The sequence below is a fragment of the Thunnus thynnus genome, chromosome 17 (assembly GCF_963924715.1).
Source record: "Thunnus thynnus chromosome 17, fThuThy2.1, whole genome shotgun sequence".
Taxonomy (NCBI): Eukaryota; Metazoa; Chordata; class Actinopteri; order Scombriformes; family Scombridae; genus Thunnus; species Thunnus thynnus.
This window is the reverse complement of record NC_089533.1, coordinates 11,346,052-11,371,491: the sequence shown is the minus strand read 5'-3', so window position 1 is coordinate 11,371,491 and position 25,440 is coordinate 11,346,052. Positions and strand designations below refer to the sequence as shown.

The 25,440-nt window shown below is 41.6% G+C and overlaps 1 protein-coding gene across 3 annotated transcripts; it reads left to right on the top strand.

The window, feature by feature from the left end:
* Window positions 1-1,368: 1,368 nt before the first annotated feature.
* camsap3 (calmodulin regulated spectrin-associated protein family, member 3) lies at window positions 1,369-25,415 on the top strand. Of its 3 annotated transcripts, none has more exons than XM_067615830.1 (18): window positions 1,369-1,853; window positions 8,111-8,373; window positions 15,832-15,972; window positions 16,243-16,329; window positions 16,728-16,760; window positions 17,553-17,691; window positions 17,798-17,937; window positions 18,050-18,134; window positions 18,241-18,283; window positions 18,381-18,436; window positions 18,707-18,743; window positions 18,829-20,962; window positions 21,062-21,186; window positions 21,435-21,727; window positions 21,847-21,940; window positions 22,520-22,638; window positions 22,735-22,853; window positions 22,984-25,415. In XM_067615830.1, the coding sequence occupies exons 1-18, from the start codon at window positions 1,727-1,729 to the stop codon at window positions 23,281-23,283; spliced, it is 4,335 nt and encodes a 1,444-aa protein (XP_067471931.1). In that variant the 5' UTR covers window positions 1,369-1,726; the 3' UTR covers window positions 23,284-25,415. The 3 variants fall into 3 exon arrangements, with proteins under 3 accessions (XP_067471931.1, XP_067471929.1, XP_067471930.1); XM_067615828.1 differs by having other exon boundaries at window positions 18,671-18,743; XM_067615829.1 differs by lacking the exon at window positions 16,728-16,760 and having other exon boundaries at window positions 18,671-18,743.
* Window positions 25,416-25,440: the final 25 nt, after the last annotated feature.

The following is a 25,440-nucleotide window of genomic DNA, read 5'->3' as shown; positions in this document are numbered from 1 at the left end:
ACCTCCATGTCTACCATCTCAACAATAATTAAAATTCTGAACTTTTGTCCTCCAGCTGCAAAAGGTTAGTGGTCAGCATCAGCTACAGAGCAGCACCTCTGGATCTGATCAGAGTTTGAACAGGTCACTGCATCAGGTCTGATGTTTTATGCTGTTGAACCAGGGTCATCAACCTGACAAAGTCTGTAACCAAGAAGGTAAATCCTAATTTTCATAGCCCATCACACTGAGAGAAACTATAATGAGAGATTGTGTTTTTTAAATGTATTATCCATCTATGTGTTTTAACAGCCATGAATGTTCATTACCAATATCATGACATTACAGACAATGCGGATAAGTCAGCATCAGTTGCTGAAAGAAACTTAGACTAAGTATACTTGCGTACAATTGAGGTAATTGTAATTTACTTGAGTGTTTCAGTTTACGCTGCTTTATACTTATATGCCTACATTCCATAGGAAAATATTGTACTTTTTACTCCACTACGTTTATCTGACAGCTGTAGTCTGACTAGTTATTTGGATTTTACACACAAAACATAAAATCAACTTATAAAGTATAGTGCATTATTACACAGTAGATTAAAGGCCAAGCATACCCCATACAAGTGTTCACAGTTTTTTTTGGCTGATAAAAACCTGCTCAGGTTGGAGTTGTGCAAAGCTATGCTGCGATTTACATGAGATCACCAAACTATAATGAGTATGATAAAGGTGTAACTTGTCCTGCAGCAAACAAACAAAGGAGTGATATCAATCAAGCCAAGTTTGAGCATGCCAACCCATTCCTGAGGAGATGTCTTATCAAGATGAATCAACGAAAATATATATGTAGGGGTGGACCATGCTGTGCAGGTTGAACCACCCAAATAATAAAATTGTATTGATTAGTTTAACCTTAACCAGCTGTTACAATGTGGCTTAAATTTTCACTTATAATAATGACCAATTGTAATATATTCAACACTAACAGTTTGAAGGGGGCTACTTTAGGTTACTTTAGCTCAAGTAAAATCGAACTTGTAATGGAGTATTTTTACATCATGGCATTGCTACTTTTACTTGGGGCCCTAATAAAATGATCTAAGTGCTTCCTCCTCTGGTCAGCATTTATGTATAAAATACATACATACAATACATTTATAAAATTGTTGTCACTGCAAATATTCCTATTATAAGAGCGCTTGTCGATACTTGGCATTCCCAGTCAAAACGTGTCCCTCCAGTAGAGGCACCTGTAGCAAGGCACACCTCATCTCTACCTGCTGTGTGCATTCACACAGACAGGTCCCGCCCCTCATCGCCCAAGCTCAATTCCTATTGGATGACGGCATGAGTGAGTGATGCCAGTGAGGAGCACCTGGTAGTCAATCGGCCAGGCTCTCAGTGGAGCTGCGTACTACACAGCAATGCGGACGAAGAAGGGTAAAAACGAGGGGAATAGTCCGGTTTGCTGTAGTATCCCGGCGGGTCGGGGCATCGTTTGGTCGTAAGGCGTAATTCGAGAGGGATTTCGTCTCCATAACTGCAGAGAAAAGGACATTATCTGGCTTGGAAGCAGCTCCGGGGCGGATATTTTCCCGACAAAACCCTTACCCACATCCGTATTCCCAGCCCTGGTCGTGTGGGATAGTCCACTGAAAGAATGATTGCTTGAATAATTTATACTTGTCTTGTAGCCTCTTTTTTTGCCAGCACCGCTTCATATTTTTTACTGACTCGACATGGTGGACTCCGTGAGGAAGACTTTTGTGGTCCCCGACATAAAGCCATTGGATTTGTATGACTGTACTAGAGCAAAAATATGCGCAAGTGTCGGATGGCTATTGGCAAAGTCCTACGGCAATGCAGGTAGGTTTTTAGTTTTGGCTGCAGGCCTGGTGAGTTATAGAAATACTCAGAGAGGTCGTTTGAAGACCACCATCCTTTTGTTTTCCAGCAGTATGTTTATATTCTGTTCGGCGGTGCAGCGGAAAGCATATGCATGTAGGTGAACTGCAGTGTGTGTAACGCTCAGCGATTTTCAGCACAAAGAGCAGCATATGAAAGGGAGACCATGCACTGTATGCATTTTTTTGAGTCTGACACATGTCATTTGTTCTCAGTCAATGGGTGGTCACATTTTATAGGTGTGTGTATGTGTGTGTGTCAGAGAAACGGGCCTCCTCCCTAGGCCTTATCACGCTAACCCATTTTGTCGTATTTGTAGCCGCCAGGCTTCAGTCAGAAATTGCAGACTGCTGGGTATGTTTTTAATCCTGTTGACATGGCACATGGGGCGTAGATAATTTTCAGTACCATTCTTCACTCTCAGGGATGACAGCCCCTACAGTAGCCAATTTGAACAGTAGTTTCCTCTGCAGCTCATAATTCATTCTGCACTAATGTAAAGTGAATACAGACTGTTTTACTATCACAATTTATCAAGGTTTTTTTTCCCTAGTATCCTTGGTCATCAAACCTCTAAAGGCGTCTCTGAGAAACACCCAGCCTCTATGTAGCAAAAACACACCCACCTAAAGAAAATAATTTTCTTGCATAGAGCATACGTATCATAAGACATTGTCTTGCCTTAGGTTTCATGAGCCAAGTCTTAAAAACAACGTCAGCTTTGACCCTGAGGTGATAACAAGTCTCTCTGTTTTAGAGTCCAATCTGGGAAAGATTAGATTTCACAAGGAAGACACTGAAACAGTCCTGTTTCAGAGAGGCTTGATGACATCCCCCCTTTAATTTAATTTCTACTGTATTTTACCACCAGTCTAATGATAGGGCAGCTGTTTTCAAGTAATCTTGGGTACATTTACTTAAGCAACTCAGACAAAAAAATAAAATAAGTACACACATCTCAGGAAGTTCACATTCCTGAGATGTGCATGTAAATACAAAACTCAGTTGAAGGTTAATGTTCAAGGTTTTAATCAGACTTCCCTCAGTTTGGGCTGGAAAGGGTGCGAGGTGAACTCTGTTTTACTTTAACAACATGACTTGCGTGTTACACAATCCCAGGCAGGCCCTGGGTCCACCACTCCAGGCTGCTGCAGCCTCTGTGTGCTCCTCAACCACGCCCTCTGGTCAAAGTCACTCTGCTTGCCAAGCTACAGGAATATGAGTACTGCATTTATGTGTAGCTTTTGTCTTAATCAACCTAATGGCCTCACTGAGACGGCCTGATGTTTTTTTGCAAAGTCAAGATGACATCATCAAGTCCCTTTCGAGAAAGCTGTGTAAAACAACAGCAGGAACCAGACCGGGTCATCTGGTTCTCAGCTCTTCCAGGTCAATTAACCTAATAGATGACATTTTTAATCTCTGAGTTTTTGCAATACAAAAGGGACTTTCACATCAACTACATCTCAAGTCTTTATTTAGATGGGGGACCGTTAAGAGCTGGAAAGTAGCTTTTAATGGGAGTTGGCAAGGGCCTAATAATGTTAAAACATTGCCTAACCATACCAGTTTGAAACACAGCACTTAAACCTTGTCCAATTCTCTAAAGGCCAAAAAAAAGAGCTGCAGCACTTACTTTTCCTGTCTCCTTCAGACAAGGAAGCACGCAGCCATCCATATGAGAGGGAGGCAATAATGCCACAATTCTGTGCTCTAGCAATGGACAGCACACAATGCGTGTGTTCCCGATAGACACTGTTTTATCTGCCCAGTAACATTACATTTGGAGTTTTCATAATAATATTATTAGGAGCCACCAAAAAATCTCATTATTACATTTTATACTGGAATGAGTAAGAGTCAATGCTGGATTATATATGTTGGATTACAAAATGTACATTTTAAACTCTATGTGGCTATTTTTTGATGCACAATATATAGGCCTGTATATCTTTTATTAGGCTATATGTATTTTTAAGTGTTGCATGGTAGATATTTGACAGACAGTGTCTTCTTATCATTTGCCTTGATTTATAATTTATGTAGAATGTTTTTAATCAAAGTGAAGGAAAAGTGGTCAGGCGGGGATGTAATTTATGATCTACCCTTGAAGTTGCTGTCACATATGATGTATCATTTGAGGGTGACTCAAACAAGTTCTTGCCTTTTCATTGGAATGAGACCAGAAACTCTTGATTCACCAGTTTGAAGGCAGGGGAGAAACTTACTCATATTAACTGACACAGTCATAGGGATGATATATGAGTAGTCTGTTTTTCAGTTTTCCTTTTGAGTACTTACTACTTATGTAATTTGTGCTAGTTTGTAAACCATATGTAAACAACTTAATTAGCACTTACAAAACAGCATATAGCCCAGCTTATCCAGTCCCAGTTTTGGTCGTCAGTCTCTTTGGTATCCTGATATGATTTGTTTTTGTATTAGTGTAACCATGCCACCTTTGTACCCGCATGTTTCAAAACCTGTCTTTCTTTTGCATGTCAGCTCCACCTAGCTATAAAGCTGCTCGGATAATACTGAAATCCTATTGGAATGATTACTCATCATCTCCTAGTCATTGTAAACAGGGGACAAGGACCTGAGGAGGATGTTAGCTTGCTATTAGTGTTTACTTAAGAGGTAGGAGGAAGTCCTATCATATGCTAAATGAAACTCTTCCAGACTGGAATAAACTCCTTCCTACAGTTGTTGAGTTGTACAGTGTGTTTCAAGATAATATGATACTTTTGTCTGTATTCAATTGCCACACTACACAGAGAGGTCAAAGGTCAAAGTAAGCTACAGAACAGTGCACAAAGATCTGGTTTTGAGGTGGTGTGTAACTTGAGGACACATTTTCAGGGTGGGTACCTGCCAAGATGAATGCTTCCTGCATATTTCGTCACCCTGTCGTCCAACCTTGTCCTGTTAGTCTCTCAAGCACCCATAATGTAATCACACTCCCTGTCTATAGGATGTGCTCCTGTGCCCACTGGCCCTTTAATGCAATTTAAGGCTACTGTGCTGATGTCATACTAGTGCGCTGTCTGTAGTGATGTGTTACAGGATACACAGGGCTGTTAGGGATGTCATATTAATGGTGAGTGAACCTTGTGAATGTATTGGGTCACTCATTGTGTAGTGCTTGAAGTGTACTTTTTCCTGAGCATGATCTGTCAGGGGTCGGTGCATTGATCAAATACATGAGCATTATTAAGGGCGTGCATGTGTATCTCTTAGTTTCAATGCTAACTACAGTCAAATAGTTAGTGCAGTTGAGGTTCTTGTTGTTTTTTTTCGATTTGAGATATTTATTCCAGCTGGAGGATAATATATGCATCATCTGATAAATGTATCATCCCTTATAGTTGCAAATGTCTTAAAAATGTAAACAGGTCTAATGACTCTTGCAGTATTGTTTAAGAAGTTGCATTTTAACATTTGTGTTGGCATTAGCATATCACTCAGAACTAGTGGTCACATGGGTAGGGTAGGGTGTTAACACAGCCTTTCTTACCACTGCTGGATTTTGGGGCAACAAAACAGTACCTGCTTTGTTCTAAAAATGAGAGCAGATAATCATCTGTGTTTGAACTTTTGCACCACATGATGAAAATGTTTATAGCTCAGTTTTCCACAGAGGGTTTTTAAGGTTCAACCAACAGCCTTATCAAAACACACATAATGTGCAGTTATTCATTTTTATAATATTTTCCAGAAATGGGATTGTAATAAAATATTGTCACCAAACAGGATTTTTGATTTGGCAGGTATGCACAGATGCTTCACATAGGCTAAACATCACTTAGGATGGAAATTGAGATAACTAATCTTGTTATTTGAACTTCCTGCTTGTACGTTGCACACTTCTGCATATCTGAGCTCTTTCAAATTATTTATTCCTTGCCAGGGTACCTGAAGAGTTCCAGTAAGCAGCTTGAGAGTTTAGATTGTCAAATCCAGCAGGTTTTGCAGACTGCTGTGCCATGTTATTAATAGAGAGAGGTACTTAATGTTCACTGTTACTGTGACAACCTTCTTGAAACAATCCAATGCTGATTGTTCCACTTAAATGTAAGGGTCATGTCTAACCTTTTTCTCCCAAAGGAGCCAGCTTGGTTTAAACTGTGGCAGATTTGAACCAATCTTTGTTTGGATGTGTTTGTGTTGCTTTGTGTCTGTTGATTACTGTCAGACACGTGTGGTAATGTCTGTGACATGACCAGCAGGCTAGCTCAATCAGTCAATGAGGTAGAAGGACACATGGCTCCTGTTATCAGCAGGCTATCAAGCAATGCAGGTCAGTACAGATAGGAGCCCGACACAGCTGAACCGACCACAGGCAAGCTGCAACAGGGTCAGGGTCAGCTACCTCACAGAGCTCTTTGAGGGGGGTACGGGTTAAGTTGGTCAAAATCTCTTCTGTAAATGACAAATGCTTGCTTGAGACACTCACTTAAAGTGTGATCTCACTGCTCACCCACTATGATAATGTGGTTATGTGTTAATAAACTTTGCATACATTTGATATGTACCTTCTGACCAAAACCAGTAGATATGGCCTGACCCTCATGGCCTGTGAAATTTATTCAAACACACCGAAGCTTGTGTTTTTAAGCTGAATACTTCAATGGATGTCTATTGATGTCAACATTATGGAGGTATCGCATTCCTTTTTGCTTGGGCTTAGTTATGCCTGTGGCTACCAGCTTGTTATTTGTTACTTCTTTTTACATAAGGTGTGTGCCTGTTGAAGGATTTTGCCTATGTTTTGCTGTGCAGGTGCATTGTTTTGGAAAATGATTTATGGATTTGCAACCTAACATTTGTACCTAGCTTGTTTCTGTGATATATGGGACACACAATGTCATCATTCATGGCCAGACTGTCTCTTAGGGAAATTATGCTAATGTCTATCTTTCTCATCTCACTGAGTTGTGACATTTGCATCCTGCTTTGCCTTCTGGGGAAGTTTTCTTTTTCTTTACATGTCATCATGGGAAGACTTTTTATTTTATTTTACATGTACAGTAGTATGTAACTACATAGAAGATGTGAATTTGGTTGGTGTGTCACAGTGTTTACAGCAGTAAAGTGGACATTGTAGTTTTGGCACACAGGAGCATATTCACGACTAACAGGACCATGTGGCGTGACTCTCACAATATTGTTTGACAACTATAGTCCTCATGGAGTGAGAGTGAGAGACGGAGAACAGGGCATTGTCTGACCTCTAAAGCTGGGCGTTTTGTTGTCTGATGTCAGTGGATCCATTACATGACTTTATAATGACACAACAACATAGTGACACCTCCCTTGTAATAACCCCCTTTGTTTCTCTGTTAGGCACAATCATAGGCACTCAAACACAACATACATCACTTTTAGTTTAGACATTCTCTTTTCAGGTAGACTGCTGGTATTTCAGCTCGTCAACTTTTTTCCCTGAAGGCCCTTTTTAAAACAGTGAGGTGCTTATTCCAGTATGTTTGTACAGAGACACAGTCTATTGAGTTTGCTGCTCTGTTGGTCTAGACGTGGAGAAACCAGTTTCTCAGAGGGTGTGTCAAGTGTGTGTTTTTGGGACAATGTTTGCTGTGATCGTAATTACAGAAAGACCAGTCCGAACAGATTATTTAGCTATCTTCAGCTAGCCACTAAGAGTGCTACATATTGCTTTGCTACACTTTCTCTGAGTTGGAACAGAATCAGAGAAACAGAGTTTTCTCATTTGCTTTTGATAGTTTGGACGCTGTAAGTTTAGATTCTTTGATTACTGCTACTGCATCATCTCTGTGAAGATCTGAAAGAGCAATTTTCTCAAAGGCTTTACTGACATGATCCAGAGGTTTAAAAAGAAGGAAGAAACAAGTGGCAGAGCATCTTGTAATCTCCAGATGCCAACCTCTGAGCTCATCATGCCCCACTGACCTTGATACTTGCTCTGCTTTACTCACTCTAGGGTATACACCAGTTGTATTAATCTGCTACCGAACCTGGCAGAAAGCAGGTTTCAGTGCTAGCAACAACAGAACAGCTCATGATGATCTTTTGAAAGAACTTTCTCTTATTTCCAGGGCATTCAGAATGTCTTCCTATCCATACGTTACCCTGGACATACTGTTTGTTCATTTTGCATCCAGCTATATAGTAGCACCACTGTTCCAGGACCTTATCTAACTGTGTTTGTATGTTTTGACTCTTTTTTTTTTTTTTAGAGAATGTCCCTGTGGAGCTGCGTGACCCCTTCTACTGTGACCAGTATGAACAGGAGCACCTTAAACCACCAGTCACGCGCCTCCTGCAGTCCTCAGAGCTTTACTGCCGCACCTACACCCTATTAATGGGGGGCAGCGGAGTCGAGGCACAGCCCAAAGACAACGTTGCCCTGCTGCAGCTTCTCGCTGAAAGAGGCATAGTCTCCAAAGACAAGGACACACCAGTGACTGATACAGACCTCCGACATAAGCCCATCAAAATGGTAAAGTTATTGTGTTTATATAGAAACAGTTTTTAATGGTTATGGGAACAGTAAACACATAACTGATGACACCACACCTGTCTGCTAGACCATTTTGTGGCCAGTGGCCCACATGAATTGATCCAAGGAGAAATCATAACTGTTGCTGGGCTAGAAATGACTTCATGTTTGACAATCAGTATACGGAGTGAATGTCTCCTCCTGCAGAAGCAGAGACTCCGCTATTCAGGCAGAAGGGGTCGAGTGGGCTCGGCTGTCGATATAGGGGCTTGTTTATGCTTTGATTCAAGGGATTAAAGGATATCAAAAAGACCCCCACTCATCCAACACCACCCCCCACCCCTCTATACTGCCCCCAGCTGATCCCAGAGAATGAGTGGATCCAGCTGCTAGGACTAGGACAGTCATTGTGACACAAGGGACAACTACTTTAATTCCAGGGTGTGAGAGGGAGGGAGAGGCTGGATACAATAGATGCTCCAGATCAGTAGCAGGACAATGGTTAAACAGTTCTTGTGAAACTTAAGATACTGTGTTGAGAGAATACTCTGGGCTGGCTCAGTGAGTTAAATCAAGAGAAACTGGTTTGTCCTCTTAGCCCTTGACTCTCTCTCTCTCACTCTCTCACTCTCTCTCTCTCTATGCCTCTCTCTCTATGTCTCTCTCTCTATGTCTCTCTGTCTCTCTTCAGCACACAGATAATATAGTCTGTATAGTTTTTCAGCCTGAAAACCTACAGATGATTGTTTGTTTCCAAATGAGGAATCACAATAGTCTGCAAGTAAAGAGGTGATTTTAGGTCTGATGGAACATCTACTGCTCCTCTGTTTCAGCTGGCACAACAACAATTTGCTGTAATTGAATTTTAAAGTACCTAATGCCTCCCTTTATACAGACTATTGTCTTCTTTACGAAATGACATACAAACTGCATTACAACTGCATACAAGTGGTTCATGCAGGCTTTGTGTTTTTAAGCTAAGTAGAGCGTCTCCAGGGATCTTTAGAGATGGTGTTGTTGTTGTTTGTTGAAAGCTGTTTGCTCCAGTGCTGCTGTCTACTGGCCACTGCAGCAGGTGCAGCACTGCTAGTGCTATAGTGATGATGAGCTTAATTGTATGCTTGAAAAGATGTGCATGCATCTGTGACATTTTCTAAGTCAAATAGCATAGGCTAGATGTTGTGTGACCATTCACAGTAGAGTTGATTGATGTGAGATTTTAGATCTTTTGTTAATGTATGGTATTATTTATATTTCTAATATGACACAATAATGTAAATACTGAGGAGGTTTTACTTTGGAATTTGGATTTGGACAGATTGTTGTTGTTGTTTTTTGTGCGGATTTAAATGAAGGATATAACAGGATAGAAAGTTGGTAAAGACAGAATGGAGAGGGTTCCTTTAATAGTGATTTTTTTTAAAAATGTTATTGCTTTATCACTGTTATTATTATCTGGTGTTTTTGCCTAATTCGGTACGACTTCTGTCTCCACAAGTAATATACAGTATTCTAACAATGTAGGTATCCATGTCTATTTCAATATTCTGCCATCAGTACTGCCATCTATTTTGGTACTTTAAGTGCCACTACATCATTCCTGGTGTGTTGATTCAGTATAGTACTCAGTATAGTACCAGAGGTCTGCAGTAGGACTTCTGACAATTACCACCTGCACAGACAGATCTTACACCACAAGGCACCAATGAGACATTCAGTGGCAAAAATATTTAAGAACACAAGCAAGAAGGGTTAAAGTTGTATTCATAGGGATAATGACCACAATTTCATCATCATCAGCACTACAGCACCAGAAATAACGGCCTAATGACACAGTAGGTCTCTATTATGCATGGTGCTGCTGTCACTTGTGTGTGCATAAATTTGTCAGCTTGCGTGCCTCATCTCTGTGTGATGATTCTCAGCTATAAATCCTGATCACTAAACTCTTATTTTGGCTGTGACTCTTAATTTGGCTGTAATGCTGCATTTGCTGTTCACTGCTTTGGTATATGAGCTGCTTGGTCCCAGGCTGCTCTCTGAGCTTGTCTGCTACTGACTGGCACTGTAGCTACAGTGTGGCAAGCAAGGAAAGTGGGTCATGCTGCAGCAGCATAAAGGATGGAGCATCAATGTGGGTCTTGGCCAGTAAACGGCTTTGGAGCAGCAGCAATCTGCTGCAGCACTGCTGTATATTAATGCTTTACGTATCTATGTCAAACAAGAGGATAACATTAAGTGCATGTACATAAAAGTATGTAGAGTTGTGCTTGTTGCTGACAGGTAAACATGACTGTCAGGTAAACTGCTAAGTGACTTTCTGCTTTGTTATTGATACTTCACACATTTTACATCACTGCTGATCATTGTGGCATTGTCTGGCTCATGTAAAAAAGCAAGGATGTAGGTTTATCCTAGCCCATAAATATTCTGGTACTGGCTTGGGATGTTGCACCAGTGCCAGTACGGAGCACCAGTGACTTCCTGTCTATAAAACTACACACTTGGTGCTATGGACAAAGTAGGGCAAAAACAGACACACCGTTGCTCACTTAAAACATACAAAACTGTACCACAGTAATCATTCTCTTCATTAAATTGTAAGATGAAGCTACAGAATGAAGAGCTATTTGTTGTTTGTTCCTGTCTCTTGACCTTGAAATTCCTTAGTTAGTAGTGAGATTCAAAAATATTTAAGAGTAAAATGGATGGCATGTGTTGTGTGATCTAGAAGTGAAAAGGGATTCCCATTTTTGTCTGTTTGCCATATATTCATCTTGTTTTTTGTGTGTTTATATAAATGCTTTAGCTGTAGTAAATTAATTTAACTGGAAACAGGAAGGTCTGAAAGTCTAACTTTAGAATTTATGTGAAATTTGCTATTCTGGATCTAGATTACATTAAGTTGCGGTGTCTTGTAAACCCATATATACCCCATATTTGTATACATGGTATAGGGACAAGTTTGACATATGTTTGGTGAGTATTGATGGTTTTTCCCTGTTTTGATCCTATGACAAGGTGTGCAGTTTTTAAAATACCAAGTCAGTGGCAACTCTCCTGCAACCCAAGCTCCTGAAAGGAGAGCGTTGTAGACTGGAAGTCCTTAGACCTCGTTCTAGTGGGGCTAAGCAATGGAGGCTCCAGCTGCCTCTGTCTGCTACTTGCACTGTGTGTGTGTGTGTGTGTCCTCTACCGGTAACTGTCCTTCTAGTGGTGGCCCAGCCCCCATAACTCCTCAGATTGAGGATAAAGATCTGTGAAGATTAGAGATAATCTGCCATGCAGACTGAACGTCATCGTCCATGATTGGTTGACACGCCAGAGATGACCACTGACTCACCATGCACCTACCCACCAACATCAGACTGATTTGTTACATTTATTGCTGGCTGAGACAGTAATATATGACCATAATTATCCATTTCAAACATACATATGTGATATTGATTGCACTAGAGATGAGGTTAAGCATTTGTTCCCACAGTGACAAAGTAAGTCATATAGCCATAATGCAGCTAACCCTCCCCGAGCCCCTGTTGGTTTTGGATTGGCACTGAAACTTAAATCATACTGCTGTGTTGGCAGGTTTCTGGTCAAGTGAGCATCAGTCAGGAGCTTAGTTGAAAATAGAAGTGGCAGACTATCAGAAACGCTAACCATCATCTTACACCATTTGTTCTGCTTCAGGCCTTCGCTGATGGGAAACTAATGTGGGCTAATAATTAAACTTATCTCCCACATGTTAAACAGGTTCCGTGTATAAAAAAATAAATAAATAAATTATATATATATGTATGTATGTATGTATGTATGTATGTATGTGTGTATGTATATATATATAATGTGTAGTTTATATACGCTCACCGAGCACTTTGTTTGGAACACCTGTGCAATCTTATGCAATTCATTACAACAGCTTTGCCATAAATTGTAACAAAGCTTATACATCTTCAGTTTTTGTTGACAATTCTACTTTGTTTATTATTGAGGTTGTAGTGGGTGGTGGTGGTTTACTGGAGTGCAATACATTGAAAAGTGTTCCTAATATTTTGTCTACCTCATTAACATACATGAAGGGGGCAAAATATTACAAACACTTTTCAATATAATGCATCACAGTACCATGACCTCAATAATAAACAAAGTAGAATTATCACCTTCCTGACAGTGTCAACAAAAACTGAAAATGAATAAACTTTGTAAAAGTCGAATTTATGGCAGAGCTGTTGTATTGGATTGCATTTGATTGCACGTGTTCCTAATAAAGTGCTCGATGAGCGTACATATCAGTGTTCATATAGCTATGTCCTTTAAGAGAGCCTTCTGCCCGAAATCCCCTGCTGGGCCCCAGACCTGCTTGATCCCTGTTTGTCTCCCCCACAGTCGGCAGTAAGCAGGGTAGGGGGATGGGGTTAAGTCATATTTCAGACATAATCAGATTTTTTCCCACATCATAATCTCACTTAATGATCCACAAAATGCCTTAGCATTCTTTGTTTAGCTCTGTTGTTGACACAAGTATGCAAGCAGATTTGCCAAATAGAGCTTCATGTCGATGGGGTTAATTGATGAGGTATTAATTTTTCCTCTCTATGTCACATCGGTTTGAGGGATGCTAACTGTTTGGGTGAATGTTTCAGAGTGGAGAGCCGGTGCTAAGCCAGGAGCACAGAGCAGTGCTGCGGTCAGGCTTGTGTTGAGATGCATTGTGGGTCAGCTGGTTGGTTGTTATGGTGATCTGGCAGGCTCTTTGCTGTGTGCTCTAGAGTTGCTCCTCTCTCCCCTCTCATTAGGGAGACTTGTGATTTAGCTTAGCGAGCTCTCCTGGGTCGGCAACGGGAAATCCACCAGCAACCCCCCCCTTCCTCTCCTTTCATTCTCCACTTTTTGTCATGAATTACCCTCTACTCTCTCCTCTGAATAATTACTGTACAGCATGACAACAGGGTTGGCCACTCTCACTGAACGTCTGTCATTCTCCTTTGTTCATTTCCTCTTTTTCCCTCCGTCATCCTGTCTTCTTTCACACTGTGACCATAGCTGCATCCTATGATTACACTTTGTGGGTAAATGCAAAAATACGTTCCCACCTTAAATCACTTTGTTTTGAGACAGTGTTTGAAATACATCTACCGACAGAATTTAGCTCAGCATCAGCCTGTGTTGCAGGGCTGGGCAATATGTTTTATTTTAATCAGGCAGTCTAATTGAGATCAAGATCTCTTTTTCAAAGTGACCTCAGAAGAAATGGATTCAAATCAACATCACAACTTAGTTTTTTTTCAATATTGTTATATCACAATATGACAAATGTATGTAGAATCACATATAAAATATGTGATTGTATATGATGAGAATACGATGTGAAAATATGATGATGTTGTGCCTAGTTTAAAATTTAAAAAATGCTCAGGATCATTATTTTAGACTACAGTGTTTTGTAAAATGATAATGCGATAATATGTTAATATAATCACAGTATGAAAGTAGATATGCTATTTAATTGAATTTGCGCCAAGTTCATGTTTTGATTATTACTTCCATGTAATAGTGCTCTGAGAGGATTATTTTTCATCAGGTGCCTTGGCCTCAGTCCCTGTGTCACGCCATTTGTCTCATCAGTCTGTATTGCAGACATTTCCCCTGAACGGAAACGTCATTTCTCATAGACATATAAGTAGCAGCCCTACTCTTGGCAACAGTGTTAGGAGGGCAGGCCAGCCAGGGCTACACAGCTCCCAGTGACCGACTGCAGCACATCCAGAGAGTTTGTCCCAATGCTATCCGACAAGCCTTTGCTGGCATAGCCCGCCCTGCCCGCCCCAGCACAGGGCCTGCTCAGGTCAGCACTTTACATCAGGGTTGAGTAGGCAGACATGCAGACAGGGCTCATGCACGCAGCTGGACTGCCACCAGCCCCCATCTGGGGCAACGTAAGAGGTTAGAGTAGGAATGTCTGGCCTCTAAAGTTGAATTAGTAAGTAGTAAAAGGGAGCAGGCACTGATTTTCACGGATTAGGCTCAAAACTGAAGATTGGTAGATTGAAGGAATGGCCCCATGACAGGAATGTGTTGTTTGTGACCTGCCCGTCCTCTCTGTTGGCCAAAATGAATTATAACAACAAGATTGTTGCAGTTAGTCAGTAGTTAAGAGTACTTTTGTTGGATTGCAGGTAAAAGTGATACATATAGAGGAGACAAAGACAGAAGGATCATACATTTACTAGGTAAGGAGGAAGAGTTGTTTATAGAACAACCCCACAGGCTAATCATTTCCTTTTCCAGTCTCTTTTTTTTTTTTTTCTTCTAAGTTGTTTTTTAGCCCTGCAGTACTGACTTTGTTAATGAGTATGACCCAGTATAGGCGGATAAAACCTGAAAGTACTTTATTTGGCTGCTATTATAATGATCTTAAGAATTTCAAAAAGAAACAAAACCGGATGGAAAACTGGACAAAGGACAGAAGTGCTTGATTCTTTGTGAAAAAAACAAAATCAAATGCACTCGTATTTGTTTGAATATCTGAATCATTTCCATCAGAAATATGAAGGTTAGACATATAAAGGAATCTTAGTTTCAGCCCCATGGCACGAATGGAGCACAACTTCTAATGAGCTAACAGGTTTATAGAGTTAAGGCGCTCTCTCTGACTGAGCTGATAATGTTGGTGGTGCATTTTAATGGGCTCTGGCCGTTAGAAAGGCCTCTGTAATGGGGTCTCAAGTATGAGGAAATGCTCTTATGCATGTTGGATACAAATGCTTGGGAATGTTAAATATGTGTGATCAAGAGTGTTGGATTGTTATATTTGTATGGGAAAAAGACAATATTTGAAGTAGGTTTTATATCCATTATGTTATCTGAGAAAGACACATCCGTACACCAAAACTGCAGAAAAGATGCAGAACACCTGTTTCTTCCAGAGAATGCTGTTTTTGTTGTGCTCCCTGGAGATCTAGTTACATTCCCTCATTTATCCTGCAGTCTGGTGCACATGAGTCATAAAGGAATATTTCACTGTGCAAAAGGGAAGTACACTGAAGAGAAGGCAAATAAAGGGAAAGCAGCTGAGGAATGACAGTCCTGGGACACAAGTGTTATCATATTACAGGTCCATTGCCTATTTAATGATTTAATGATTGTACAAACAAGAGTCCAAAGTTCACCCATTTCTACTGGTGTGGGTGTTTGCTTGCTGAGAACTGCTGTCAGTGTTTCTGCTGACTCACAGCTGGCTTCTGGTGACCCCTAGAGGATGCTGCTGGTAAATAATGCTTTTACTGCAGCAGTGAGTGGTGATCTGTTCTGCAGTAAGCAGTGCCCATTCAGAGCAGTGGAAATGTCAATGTCCAGTATTATTGTGTTAGCTGTAATTGATTGATGCTGTCTGGGCTCTTGCTGTGAATGGTCCCACCTCTGACAGTTCCTCTTTTTTCTTCCATGTGATTGGTGCAGAGTGCTCACCTGGCAGTGATAGATGCTCTGATGGCTGTGGGAGCCATGGAGACAGTGACTGCGGTGAAGACATGTGGTTCTGCTGACCTACTGGGCGGAGCGTCTAGCTGGGAGGATGCTCTGCTTCATTGGGTTAATGGGGTAAGTAGCAAGCCAGAGAGAAACATTGTCTATCAAGCAGACTTTTGTATTATATCCTGTTAGAAATGACTCAGTGTGTTCTGTTTAGATTTTTAGCTTTTGTAGCTCTCTGTTTTAGATGAACCAGTGTCTGTTTAGCTACAAAACAGAATGTTGTAATTCTTTAATCCACTATGTCTTCAAGAGGTGACAACACACATTTATACTTTCAGATCTGTTATCAATGTGTTTTGTTTTTTTAACTATTTTGTCTTCATGGCATGCTCTCAGTTAAACCAGAAGCTGAGGGAACTTACTGAAGGAGCCCATAGTGACACATCTCAGGCCATCACAGAGCCCCAACCTGTTCAGCCCTCTGTGAGTATTGCATTAAATGTCCAGTGTATTTCTGTTTCGTTCCACATATCATTATATCCAAACACAGATGATAATCTGTCTGGGATTATGCACTAAAAACTAAAAAAGCACATGAAGTTCAGTGTATTAAGCTCATTGTTGTTCTGCTGCACTTGCAAGCCCCTACTCATTCTTACTGTACAAGCACAACAGGTATTTGTTGACACACAATAAAAAAAGAAAAAAGGTGTCATTGCTTTGTCAACAAGGTTGTCCTGTCTTTCCAAGAGCGTACCATCACCACAACCCTTTCTCTTGTTTGTCTAGTTCTTTCACTGTTGGCTTAATATCTCTCCTTGTGCTCCTGTTCTCCATTTCCCTGTCTTTCTCTATTTCCTGTACTTCTTCCTTTCTGACAGTGTCCTACTCGCTGGTACTGGAAACTTGTTCCTGTAAGTTCTCTCCTTTCCTCTGCTCCTTCCCCCTGTCCCTCCATCCTTCCAGTGTCTTCATCAATTTTATCAGCAAATATCTGATGGTCAGGTGTGTTTTTTTTTCCTCCATGCTGGTGTGAGAATGCTAGTGTGCATTACATCTTTATATCCCTGTATTAAATAGCACGTCAGAGACAGAGACGCGAAACACATTGACACATGAGTGGTGCATGCATCACAATCTGTACTCAGGCAAGCCTTGAAACTGCCAAGTACAACCTGTTCCTCTGGTCCTCTGTGAGACAGAGGTGTTTGTTTATGTATGTTTATTGTGAGTGGCTATGGGGGTTAACAGAGACAGGCTTCTTGACAGCGTGTCCCTGTTCACAGTGGGCTGTTTGTCTATATACTGTGTTTTAACCTGAAACATTTTATTCATTTTCTGTTACTCTCTCTCTCATTTTCTATGCCTCCTGAGACCCTCACTTGTCCCACTTTCTCCTGACAAAACCTTCCTTCTTTCTGCTCTGATTAAATCTCTCCCTTTGCATCTGCCTTTTGTTCACCTGTGCTCTCTCCCAACACATTAGCATGACCTTTATTTGTCCTCCTTCTAACATTCATATTGTAATTCTTTCTTAACGGGTTTTGTTGTGTATCATTGTGCATATAAACTTGTTTGGAAAATCCTGGCTTTGATGGTGGTTTTAGCATTAAATAATATGTCAAATATTTTAATGTCAACATTAACAGCATACCCTTGAGCTTACTCTGCAGTATTTGATTGTCTTTTTTGTTTGTTTGTTTTAGCTCCGCTATAGAAAGGATAAAATTCAGTCCAAACAAAAGCCCATCTTTCCGGCAGTCAATGAAGTCAAAGACCTGTCCAACGGTTGTGCTGTTGCTGCTGTCATACATTATTATTGCCCTGGCCTGCTAAGACTTGAAGGTACCAACCAATATTGTAGCAATGTCCTGTAAGAAGGATACCCACAGGCTTTTAGTACTCAATATGTTTATGTCAGTTTAACACCTTGTTCTCCTGTCTCTGTAAGATGTTTGTATGAAGGAGTCCATGTCTGTAGCTGACAGCTTGTACAACCTGCAGTTCATCCGTGAATTCTGTGACAGCTGTCTGAAGAGTTGCTGTAACCTGGCACTGGAGGACATGCTATACACATCTCAGGAGCTTCAGGTACTGACATTCACACTCCCAATCATTAGTCGACTGATGGGCACATTAACAAAAATACTTACTTACTGTATTGTCTTCTTAATGCCTGATTTATTCTGTGTGATTTGTTTAGCTCAATTTGCTGAGCTTCCTAGCAGAATTGCTTTGCTGGTTTGAAGTACGAAGGCCAGATTTTGTTCAGCCAATAGATACGTTAGGTAAGTGCCACCAATTTTGTGGTTGTGTGTAAATACAATCCCACCAGTAAGAATATGAATTCAATGTTTGTTACAAAGTCTTATTGGTTGTTTTCTTTTTCATTAGATGGATCCACACCTGCAACACCAAGTAGCTTGAGTGGTAACAGGTACAGGACATCTGAATATGATTTTACTTTTGTAGTCTGGCACATTCTTCAGATAAAGCAGTTGTTTGAACTGAAAGATTGTTTCTTTGCTTTACAGTACCTCTCCTTCTATCTTCAAAAAGCCCTTTCTCCCCATCTCCTCCCCTGCGTCAGGTAAGCTGAAGATGGTGTGTTTCTATCATTTCACAATGTGGTTCACCTATTTCCCTCAGTTCTTGTTTGCCTTTTAGTTGTGTATTGTGTTGTATTGCGGTGTGGTTTTGTTATTTTAATGGATACTTGTAAACTTTTTGTTCATATTTTTCCATTTACTGTTGTGGTTGAAATGTGCATCCCTGTATGGTGTGCATGCCTTTTAAATGTCTGTGTGTGTCCCATTGTACTCAGGATCTTTGACTCAGTCTACCTCAATGTCTCATATAGAAGGAGTTGGAAAGACATGGAGCAAGAAACCTCTCAGGTAGGGCCCAAATATTAACTACCATTTAAACAATGTGTATATCTTTGGATATTTTTTGTACTTACGCTCTTTCTTTTCTACTTAGCCGCCCCTTGTCGGCAGTATCCTTCAGCATTCCTTTTGGCCTGGACAGTGATGTGGACATTGTGATGGGCAACCCTGTGATAACCCGCTCTGTGAGCTCAGACCAACTCAACCCAACAGGCCAAAATATGACTCGGGTGCACTATACCCCTCCTGAAGACCTCAGCCATTTGCTTGGCAAACCCTCCGGGCCCAACGGTCCCCAGAGAGCTTCCTGGGCCACCCAGACTCCCAGTATTCCAAGGTTGGCAGAGGAGAATGGCCTTGGGGTGAATGAAACAGGAGAGTTGCCAACCATTGAAGAGGCCCTTCAAATCATCCACAATGAGAGCAAGATGGAGCCACGTTTACACCCTGACGGTGCTCCTGATGGCTTCTACCTCCACTCTCCTGATGATCCTGCTAGTTCTAGACATAACAGCAACTTAGCACCCATCAGCTGCTCTGCCCCACCACGCTCAGGAATGATGTACCGGCCCACAGGAGAGTCCAAGGAGCCCACTCGCACCAGAAACGCTTCTGAATGTTCACGAGATGATGACTCTGTCTTGAGAGATGGCAGTGTGGACTCGGATGCATCAGAAGACATGCCTAAGGCCCAGTCAACTCCAACCACACCTGCTTCTGGTGCGCACTCTGTTAGAGACCATGGTAAAGAGGTGTCTGACAGTGGTGTGAAGATGACCAGCTTTGCTGAACGCAAAAAGAAACAGAATATGGATTCTCCCAAAGCCATTGACCCCTCTGCTCCTCAGATGACCACGTGGGCACAGAAGTCTGAAGAAAGCCCAAGCAAGAGCCCACAACTAAACAATGAAATGTCTGAGCTAGGGGTTCGGCTTGAAGAAAAGCGCAGAGCTATCGAAGCCCAGAAAAAACGCATTGAGGCCATTTTTGCAAAGCACCGGCAAAGACTGGGCAAGAGTGCCTTTCTGCAGTTGAAGAGGGAGCAGCGTGAGGAGGAAGGCGAGGGGGACCGAGCGGATGGCCAGTTCAGCACCTCATCCACAGAAGAAGACCTCTCTCGTTTGACACTAGAAGAAAGGCTAGCTCGAATGGAGGAGGAAGAGCAGCAGGAGCAAGATGAACAGCGCCCCTCTGTGGAGGATGAGGGTAATATCAAAGGAGGACTTAAGCTCAACAAACAGGTCAGTCAACCCAAAGAGAAGGCAGGTACACCAGGAGAGAAGGGCTCTGGGACACCTGGTGAGAAAATGGTAGCTCCACTAGGGGACTATAATAATGCTGTGTCCAAACTGACTGCAGCTCTTAGCTCCCTGCAAAGTGACATGCAGCGACTCACTGAGCAGCAGAACCAACTAATTACGAAGAAAGGTGTAGCTTCCAGCAACAAATCTTGGGTTATTCCAGCCAGCCCTAAAACCTCCACCCCGACTGCTCCTTCTGCACGCCTGTCACGAGAATCCACCAGAGATTTAAATTCAGCCTCGTCCTCTCCGTCTCCATCCCGCAAATTCTCAAACCACACCACTCCTCCAAAATCTCCTTTGGTCCATCGTAGAGCCCAATCTGTGCCCCCTAAAAGCCCCAAACACCACCAACACAGTCGTCCCATGGACGTTAAGGTACCAACCCTGTCAAGGGTTCTCAACCCACCACAAAATGTTGACCGCATTCCCCACCTTCGTCGTGTAAATCCTTGGCAATCCCAGGTCCAGACTTCATCTTCATTCTCCATTGGTGACTCTGATCGTTTTGACGAAATGCGCTCATCTGGACCAACTCCTATCCCCACACCTACACTGACCCCAATACCAACTCCTACCCAAACTCCCCGTCCTGCAGCAGATGACACCCTGTCAGAGGTAGGCTCCAATGACTATCAAAGTATATTTAGCATGGACCTGGAACCAGGGCCCTCGCAAGGTCCTCTGGCTAAGAAGGAAGGGCCTACAGGTGGAGGCTGCAGCTCTGGTGCCCCATCAGAGTGCTCCTTTGAGAGTGATGCTCCTGCAGTGGTGATGAATGGCAAACGCAGTAGCTTGATAGAGATCTCACTGTCCTCTCTGCAAGGAGACGTAGAGGAGGATGACCAAGTAGCTGATGCTTTCTCTGACTCAATGAGTGACAAGACAGAGCCAGAGATGAAAGGAGGGGTTGGTTTCTTTTTCAAGGTAGGTGACTGATTATTATTGTGTGCTATTCTAAAAAAATGTTAGTATTTAGAAAGGTCAATTAAGTCTTGCCTTATTAAAATCTGTCTTTATTATTAGGATGACAAGGAGCGAACAGAGGATGAGATGGCTCAGCGAAGAGCAGCCTTGCTGGAGAAACAACAGAAGAGAGCAGAAGAGATGAAAAGACGCAAACTTGAGCAGGAAAAAGAAAAAGAATCCAAGTGAGATCCTTTTTTAAATTCAATTACCTGCATTTAATGGAGACTTTAAAATTGGATTATTTACTTTAAAACCAGTCAGATTTGTAAAGCTTGTATATTACTGCAGTCAGGTTTTTTTTAAATAACTGATGATGATTTAGATTTATTCATTTATTGCTGATTGTAATTGAATTAAAAAAAATGTTGCCATTACTTAGCTGATACATCAAGGTTTTCATCACTGCTTTTGCTTTTCTTTATATCTTTAGCAAGCCCCAGTGGATGATCATCGAGGGCTGGGGGAACAAGAGTGAGGACAGACCCCAGACCCCAGGCAGTCCTCCAGCATCACGCACCCCACCAGTAGAGGGGACACCCCAGCGCAGAGGAGACTTCACTAGGCAGGAGTATGAACGCAGACAGCAACTGAAGATCATGGAAGATTTGGACAAGGTGCTGAGACAGAAACCCACCACAGTTCGTGGTGTCAAGAAACAGAGACCCAAGACTGTGTTCAGAGATGACTCAGCCCTCTCTCATAGCCCTGTCAAAGGTTTCATGGGTAAATAGTTCTATTATGTTTCAGACACTGGTTTTTGTCTTTATATGCTCCCTTCATACACACACATGCATTTGTTTTCTCAATTTAATTTCTTTTTCCATATTTCTTCCTCGTACTAGGTACCAGGCTGAACAAGGTGTACTCTCACTCCACCATGAACCTGTCTTCCATGGCTAATGACTCTGGAGGCTTGACTGTCAGGAAGTCTCCCAGGTAACCTGCACAGTGACTTTGGCTGGTATTTTCTTTATAAATGCTTCAATGAATGTTGGAGAGGCACATAATTCTTAAGCTTGAAACAGAGTAATGATTGTTTTAAGTCCCAGAGAAATAAACATTTATTTTACACAATAATTTTAGTCAATCTTCTATAATCAAATAGAGCTGGGCAATATATCATGATAATGTTGATATCACCATATGGTATTAAATTATGTGTGGTGTTACTTAAAGACTTATCTGAGTGATTTAGTAGAGTACAATGAAGAATTAATGTTCATTATTGTTGATCTTTTTTTTAAAATTATTTCTTGTGTTTACATATTTTCTCCCAACACCAAATGCCTTACCCAAAATATTGCCAGAATACTGATGTTAAGGTATTACACATGTGAGTGTGTTTATGTGTAATGTTATACAAACTACATGTTTTCATTGAGTCACTGCTACAACCTGTGGTAGCTGTTATCAGTGTTACCAGGGGCAAAGGTGCATGTAACATACAACATGTACACACAACTTCAGGGTCTATGACTGACTTTCGTCACTGAACTCCTCTTTGCTTCCCTCCAGCCGCTCACACTCCCCCTCCCGGCTAGTGTCACCAGGACGAAGGAGTGCTCAGAATGGAGAGAAGGACTGGGAGAATGGCTCCACTGTTTCCTCCCCTGCCTCAATCCCAGAATACACAGGTCAGTGATATGTTCCAAACTAAGAGTTTAAAAAAACTAATCCAATAAGCATGATTTTGTTGGGTATATGACATTTGGAAATGTTGTGTCTTCCAGGACCAAAGCTGTACAAGGAGCCTAGCTTTAAGTCCAACAAGTTCATCATCCATAATGCTATCACTCGCTGCTGCCTAGCTGGCAAGGTCAATGAACCACAGAAAAACAAGATTGTAGAGGTGAGCCATCCTGCTGTGTCAGAGTCCAACAGATAGTTCCACCCTAACTAGGCTATAAGTGACTGTGATTTCTGTTGTCAGCTGCACTTACCTTGAATTATTTTGTCTTTCTCGTTTCTTTCCTCTTCAGGAAATGGAGAAGAGCACGGCCAACCACTTCCTCATCCTCTTCAGAGATACCAGTTGTCAGTTCAGAGCAGTTTACACCATGAACCCTGAAACTGAGGAGATGGTACGGCTCACAGGCATCGGCCCCCGCATCATCACACCTGAGATGGTTGAGTCCATTTACAAGTACACCTCTGACCGCAAGCAGTTCACTGTCATCCCGTCCAAAACCATGTCCATGAGTGTTGACGCCTTCACCATCCCCGGTCACTTTTGGCAAAAGCGCCCAGGAACTCCCAAGAAGCTTGGCACCCCCAAATAAACAAATAAACATCTCTACTCCAGATGGGTAGAGATGTTGCAATTTCAGGGAACCAACTCCCAGCTTGACTCCTATCGTCTTCTGTTTTGGCCAATGTGGCACTTCAGATTGTTCATTACCAACATAGACTAGCAGTGGACAGCATGACTGATGAGATTTTTGACCAGCTATCAACCTGGACCATGAGAACAATCCAGTCAACTCTACATACCAAGAGAAAGGGCCAACCACTCTCTCCTTCAACTGACGTAGTTACAATAGTTTCTCTCTTGAGAGCTTCTGATTGGCTCCGCCAGGTCTACCTAGATTGTAAAATGTGATGTGAACTGATTCTGTCGGGATGAAGAATTCTCTTTCCCTTGCACCCTGCCTCCTCCTGCCTTGCCTTACCCTGCCCCTGGAGTCATTTTCACTGACTCTTAGGTAAGAAAAAGAGGGGACAACCACACTGCCTTTGTCCGCACAACAGTATTGTGGGCCAGAGTAGTTCCCACCCCTCTCAATTCTGCTTACTTTTCCTTTGCTGCCTTTTCTTCTTCTTCCAGGGCTCTCTCTCTCCAGTCTGCTGAGACGAGTGGCTCAGCTCTCAGTTCAGATAGGATATCTCAGCTGAAAATTAATTGCAGGTAGCTCTGCTCTCATATGAATGTAGGGCACACTAACCACTCATCCCATTCAGGGGTGTTTTCTCTGGTTTGTCAGGACCAGAAAACACAGTAGTGGGTGGTTCCTCTGTGGGCTGAACTGGTAGTGTCTACTGTGGTTGTCAGTGAACTTGCACACCTAGAAACTGCCTGTGTCCCCACAGTTAGTGCACTCCGCTCAGCTCCAACTCTCCTTCAGCTGTAGACATCTGGATGTTTTTTTATACTATTTTGACATTTTTTTGCTGGACAAATCGCTTCAGCCTTTGAGAGCTAAAAGAAGAATGAAATTCATGTGACTTGTTCCTCTTAACTTGCTTTTTCATTTTCAATATGTGATGAATTGAAATGTTATCTGAGCTTATCTTGAAAAACAGTACTGGAAACATGAAGGAGGGCTTTATCATATTCATCATTACTTGGATACAGCTCTGTGTGAAAAAGATAATCAATGCTGATTTAATATATACTGAATGCTGATTACTTTGATTTTTTGACAATGATTTGTAAAAAGTAAGTTGACCTTTGTAAGCTACGAATAAGCTAGCCTGCTGCTTAAGCATTAGTGAGATGTATGTTTGAGATGAGAACGAGTGAATGAGAATGAATAGAAACTGTCAAACAGCTGAAAAGTACTGAAACCTTTTGTCTAGGGATTAAAAAATCCTTGAAGTCACAAGGAGTCTGTTTCCTATTATATGATTCCCTGTTGTGTGTCCAGACATATACACAGTAGGTTTCTTGATGAAGGATCATTCCGGACTGTAACAGCCCTCACCTACCCCACACAGTCTCTAGACTCCTTTGTGTAAAACTGGGGGAATGTAAATCGCCAAACTGTTTTTTGCCTGTGTGTCCATGCTATTAGGAAAAAACACTTGACCCTGCAGTTGCTAGTGATTAGGTCAATGTTGCCACAAAATCTGTGGGAAATTGGCCCTCTTATCTTCCTTTGCAGTCTTAAGCACTACAGCAGCTGCCACAGTGCAGATGTCTTCTTTCGATTCACTGACTGCCTCCAACAAATGTGTTGATTGAATGAGATTCAAATACAGATGTGAAAAAAATGAGGAGCATTCAGAAAAAAAAATGTTAAGATGATTGATTGAGTGTGTGTGTGTGTGTGTGGAGGAGTGCATATGGAATTAGTGAATGTTTGTATTTATGTGTTTGTCAAGAGTAGTATGTGGTAGTTGAACACTATATTTTGATTCTGTGCAATTCTCCCCTAGAAATCCCTGTCTCACCCAGAGGTGTATTTATTTGGTTTGCATTAGATTGTGCATTTGATGTTTAGTTTCAGGTTCTACTTATGTCATTTTGGTTAAGGTGGTAAGTCGCTCATTCATTTCATAGAAGTTGTCATAACATTTATGTTTTTCTTTTTCTTCTGTCATCAAATCTGTGCCAGCACATTATGTATGTTCATTTCATAAATTGACTATCCTTGGCAACTGGACCAGACAAATAAAAATCCTTTTTAAATCATTGTCATCTATGTTTTTTTTTCATT

Excerpts from the sequence above, each read along its gene's own strand:
- camsap3 (XM_067615828.1), top strand. The coding sequence starts at position 1,727 with ATGGTGGACTCCGTGAGGAAGACTTTTGTGGTCCCCGACATAAAGCCA. Across the intron at positions 17,938-18,049 it reads ACACATCTCAGGAGCTTCAG|CTCAATTTGCTGAGCTTCCT; the intron begins GTACTGACATTC and ends TGATTTGTTTAG. Across the intron at positions 22,854-22,983 it reads AGAAAAACAAGATTGTAGAG|GAAATGGAGAAGAGCACGGC; the intron begins GTGAGCCATCCT and ends TTTCCTCTTCAG.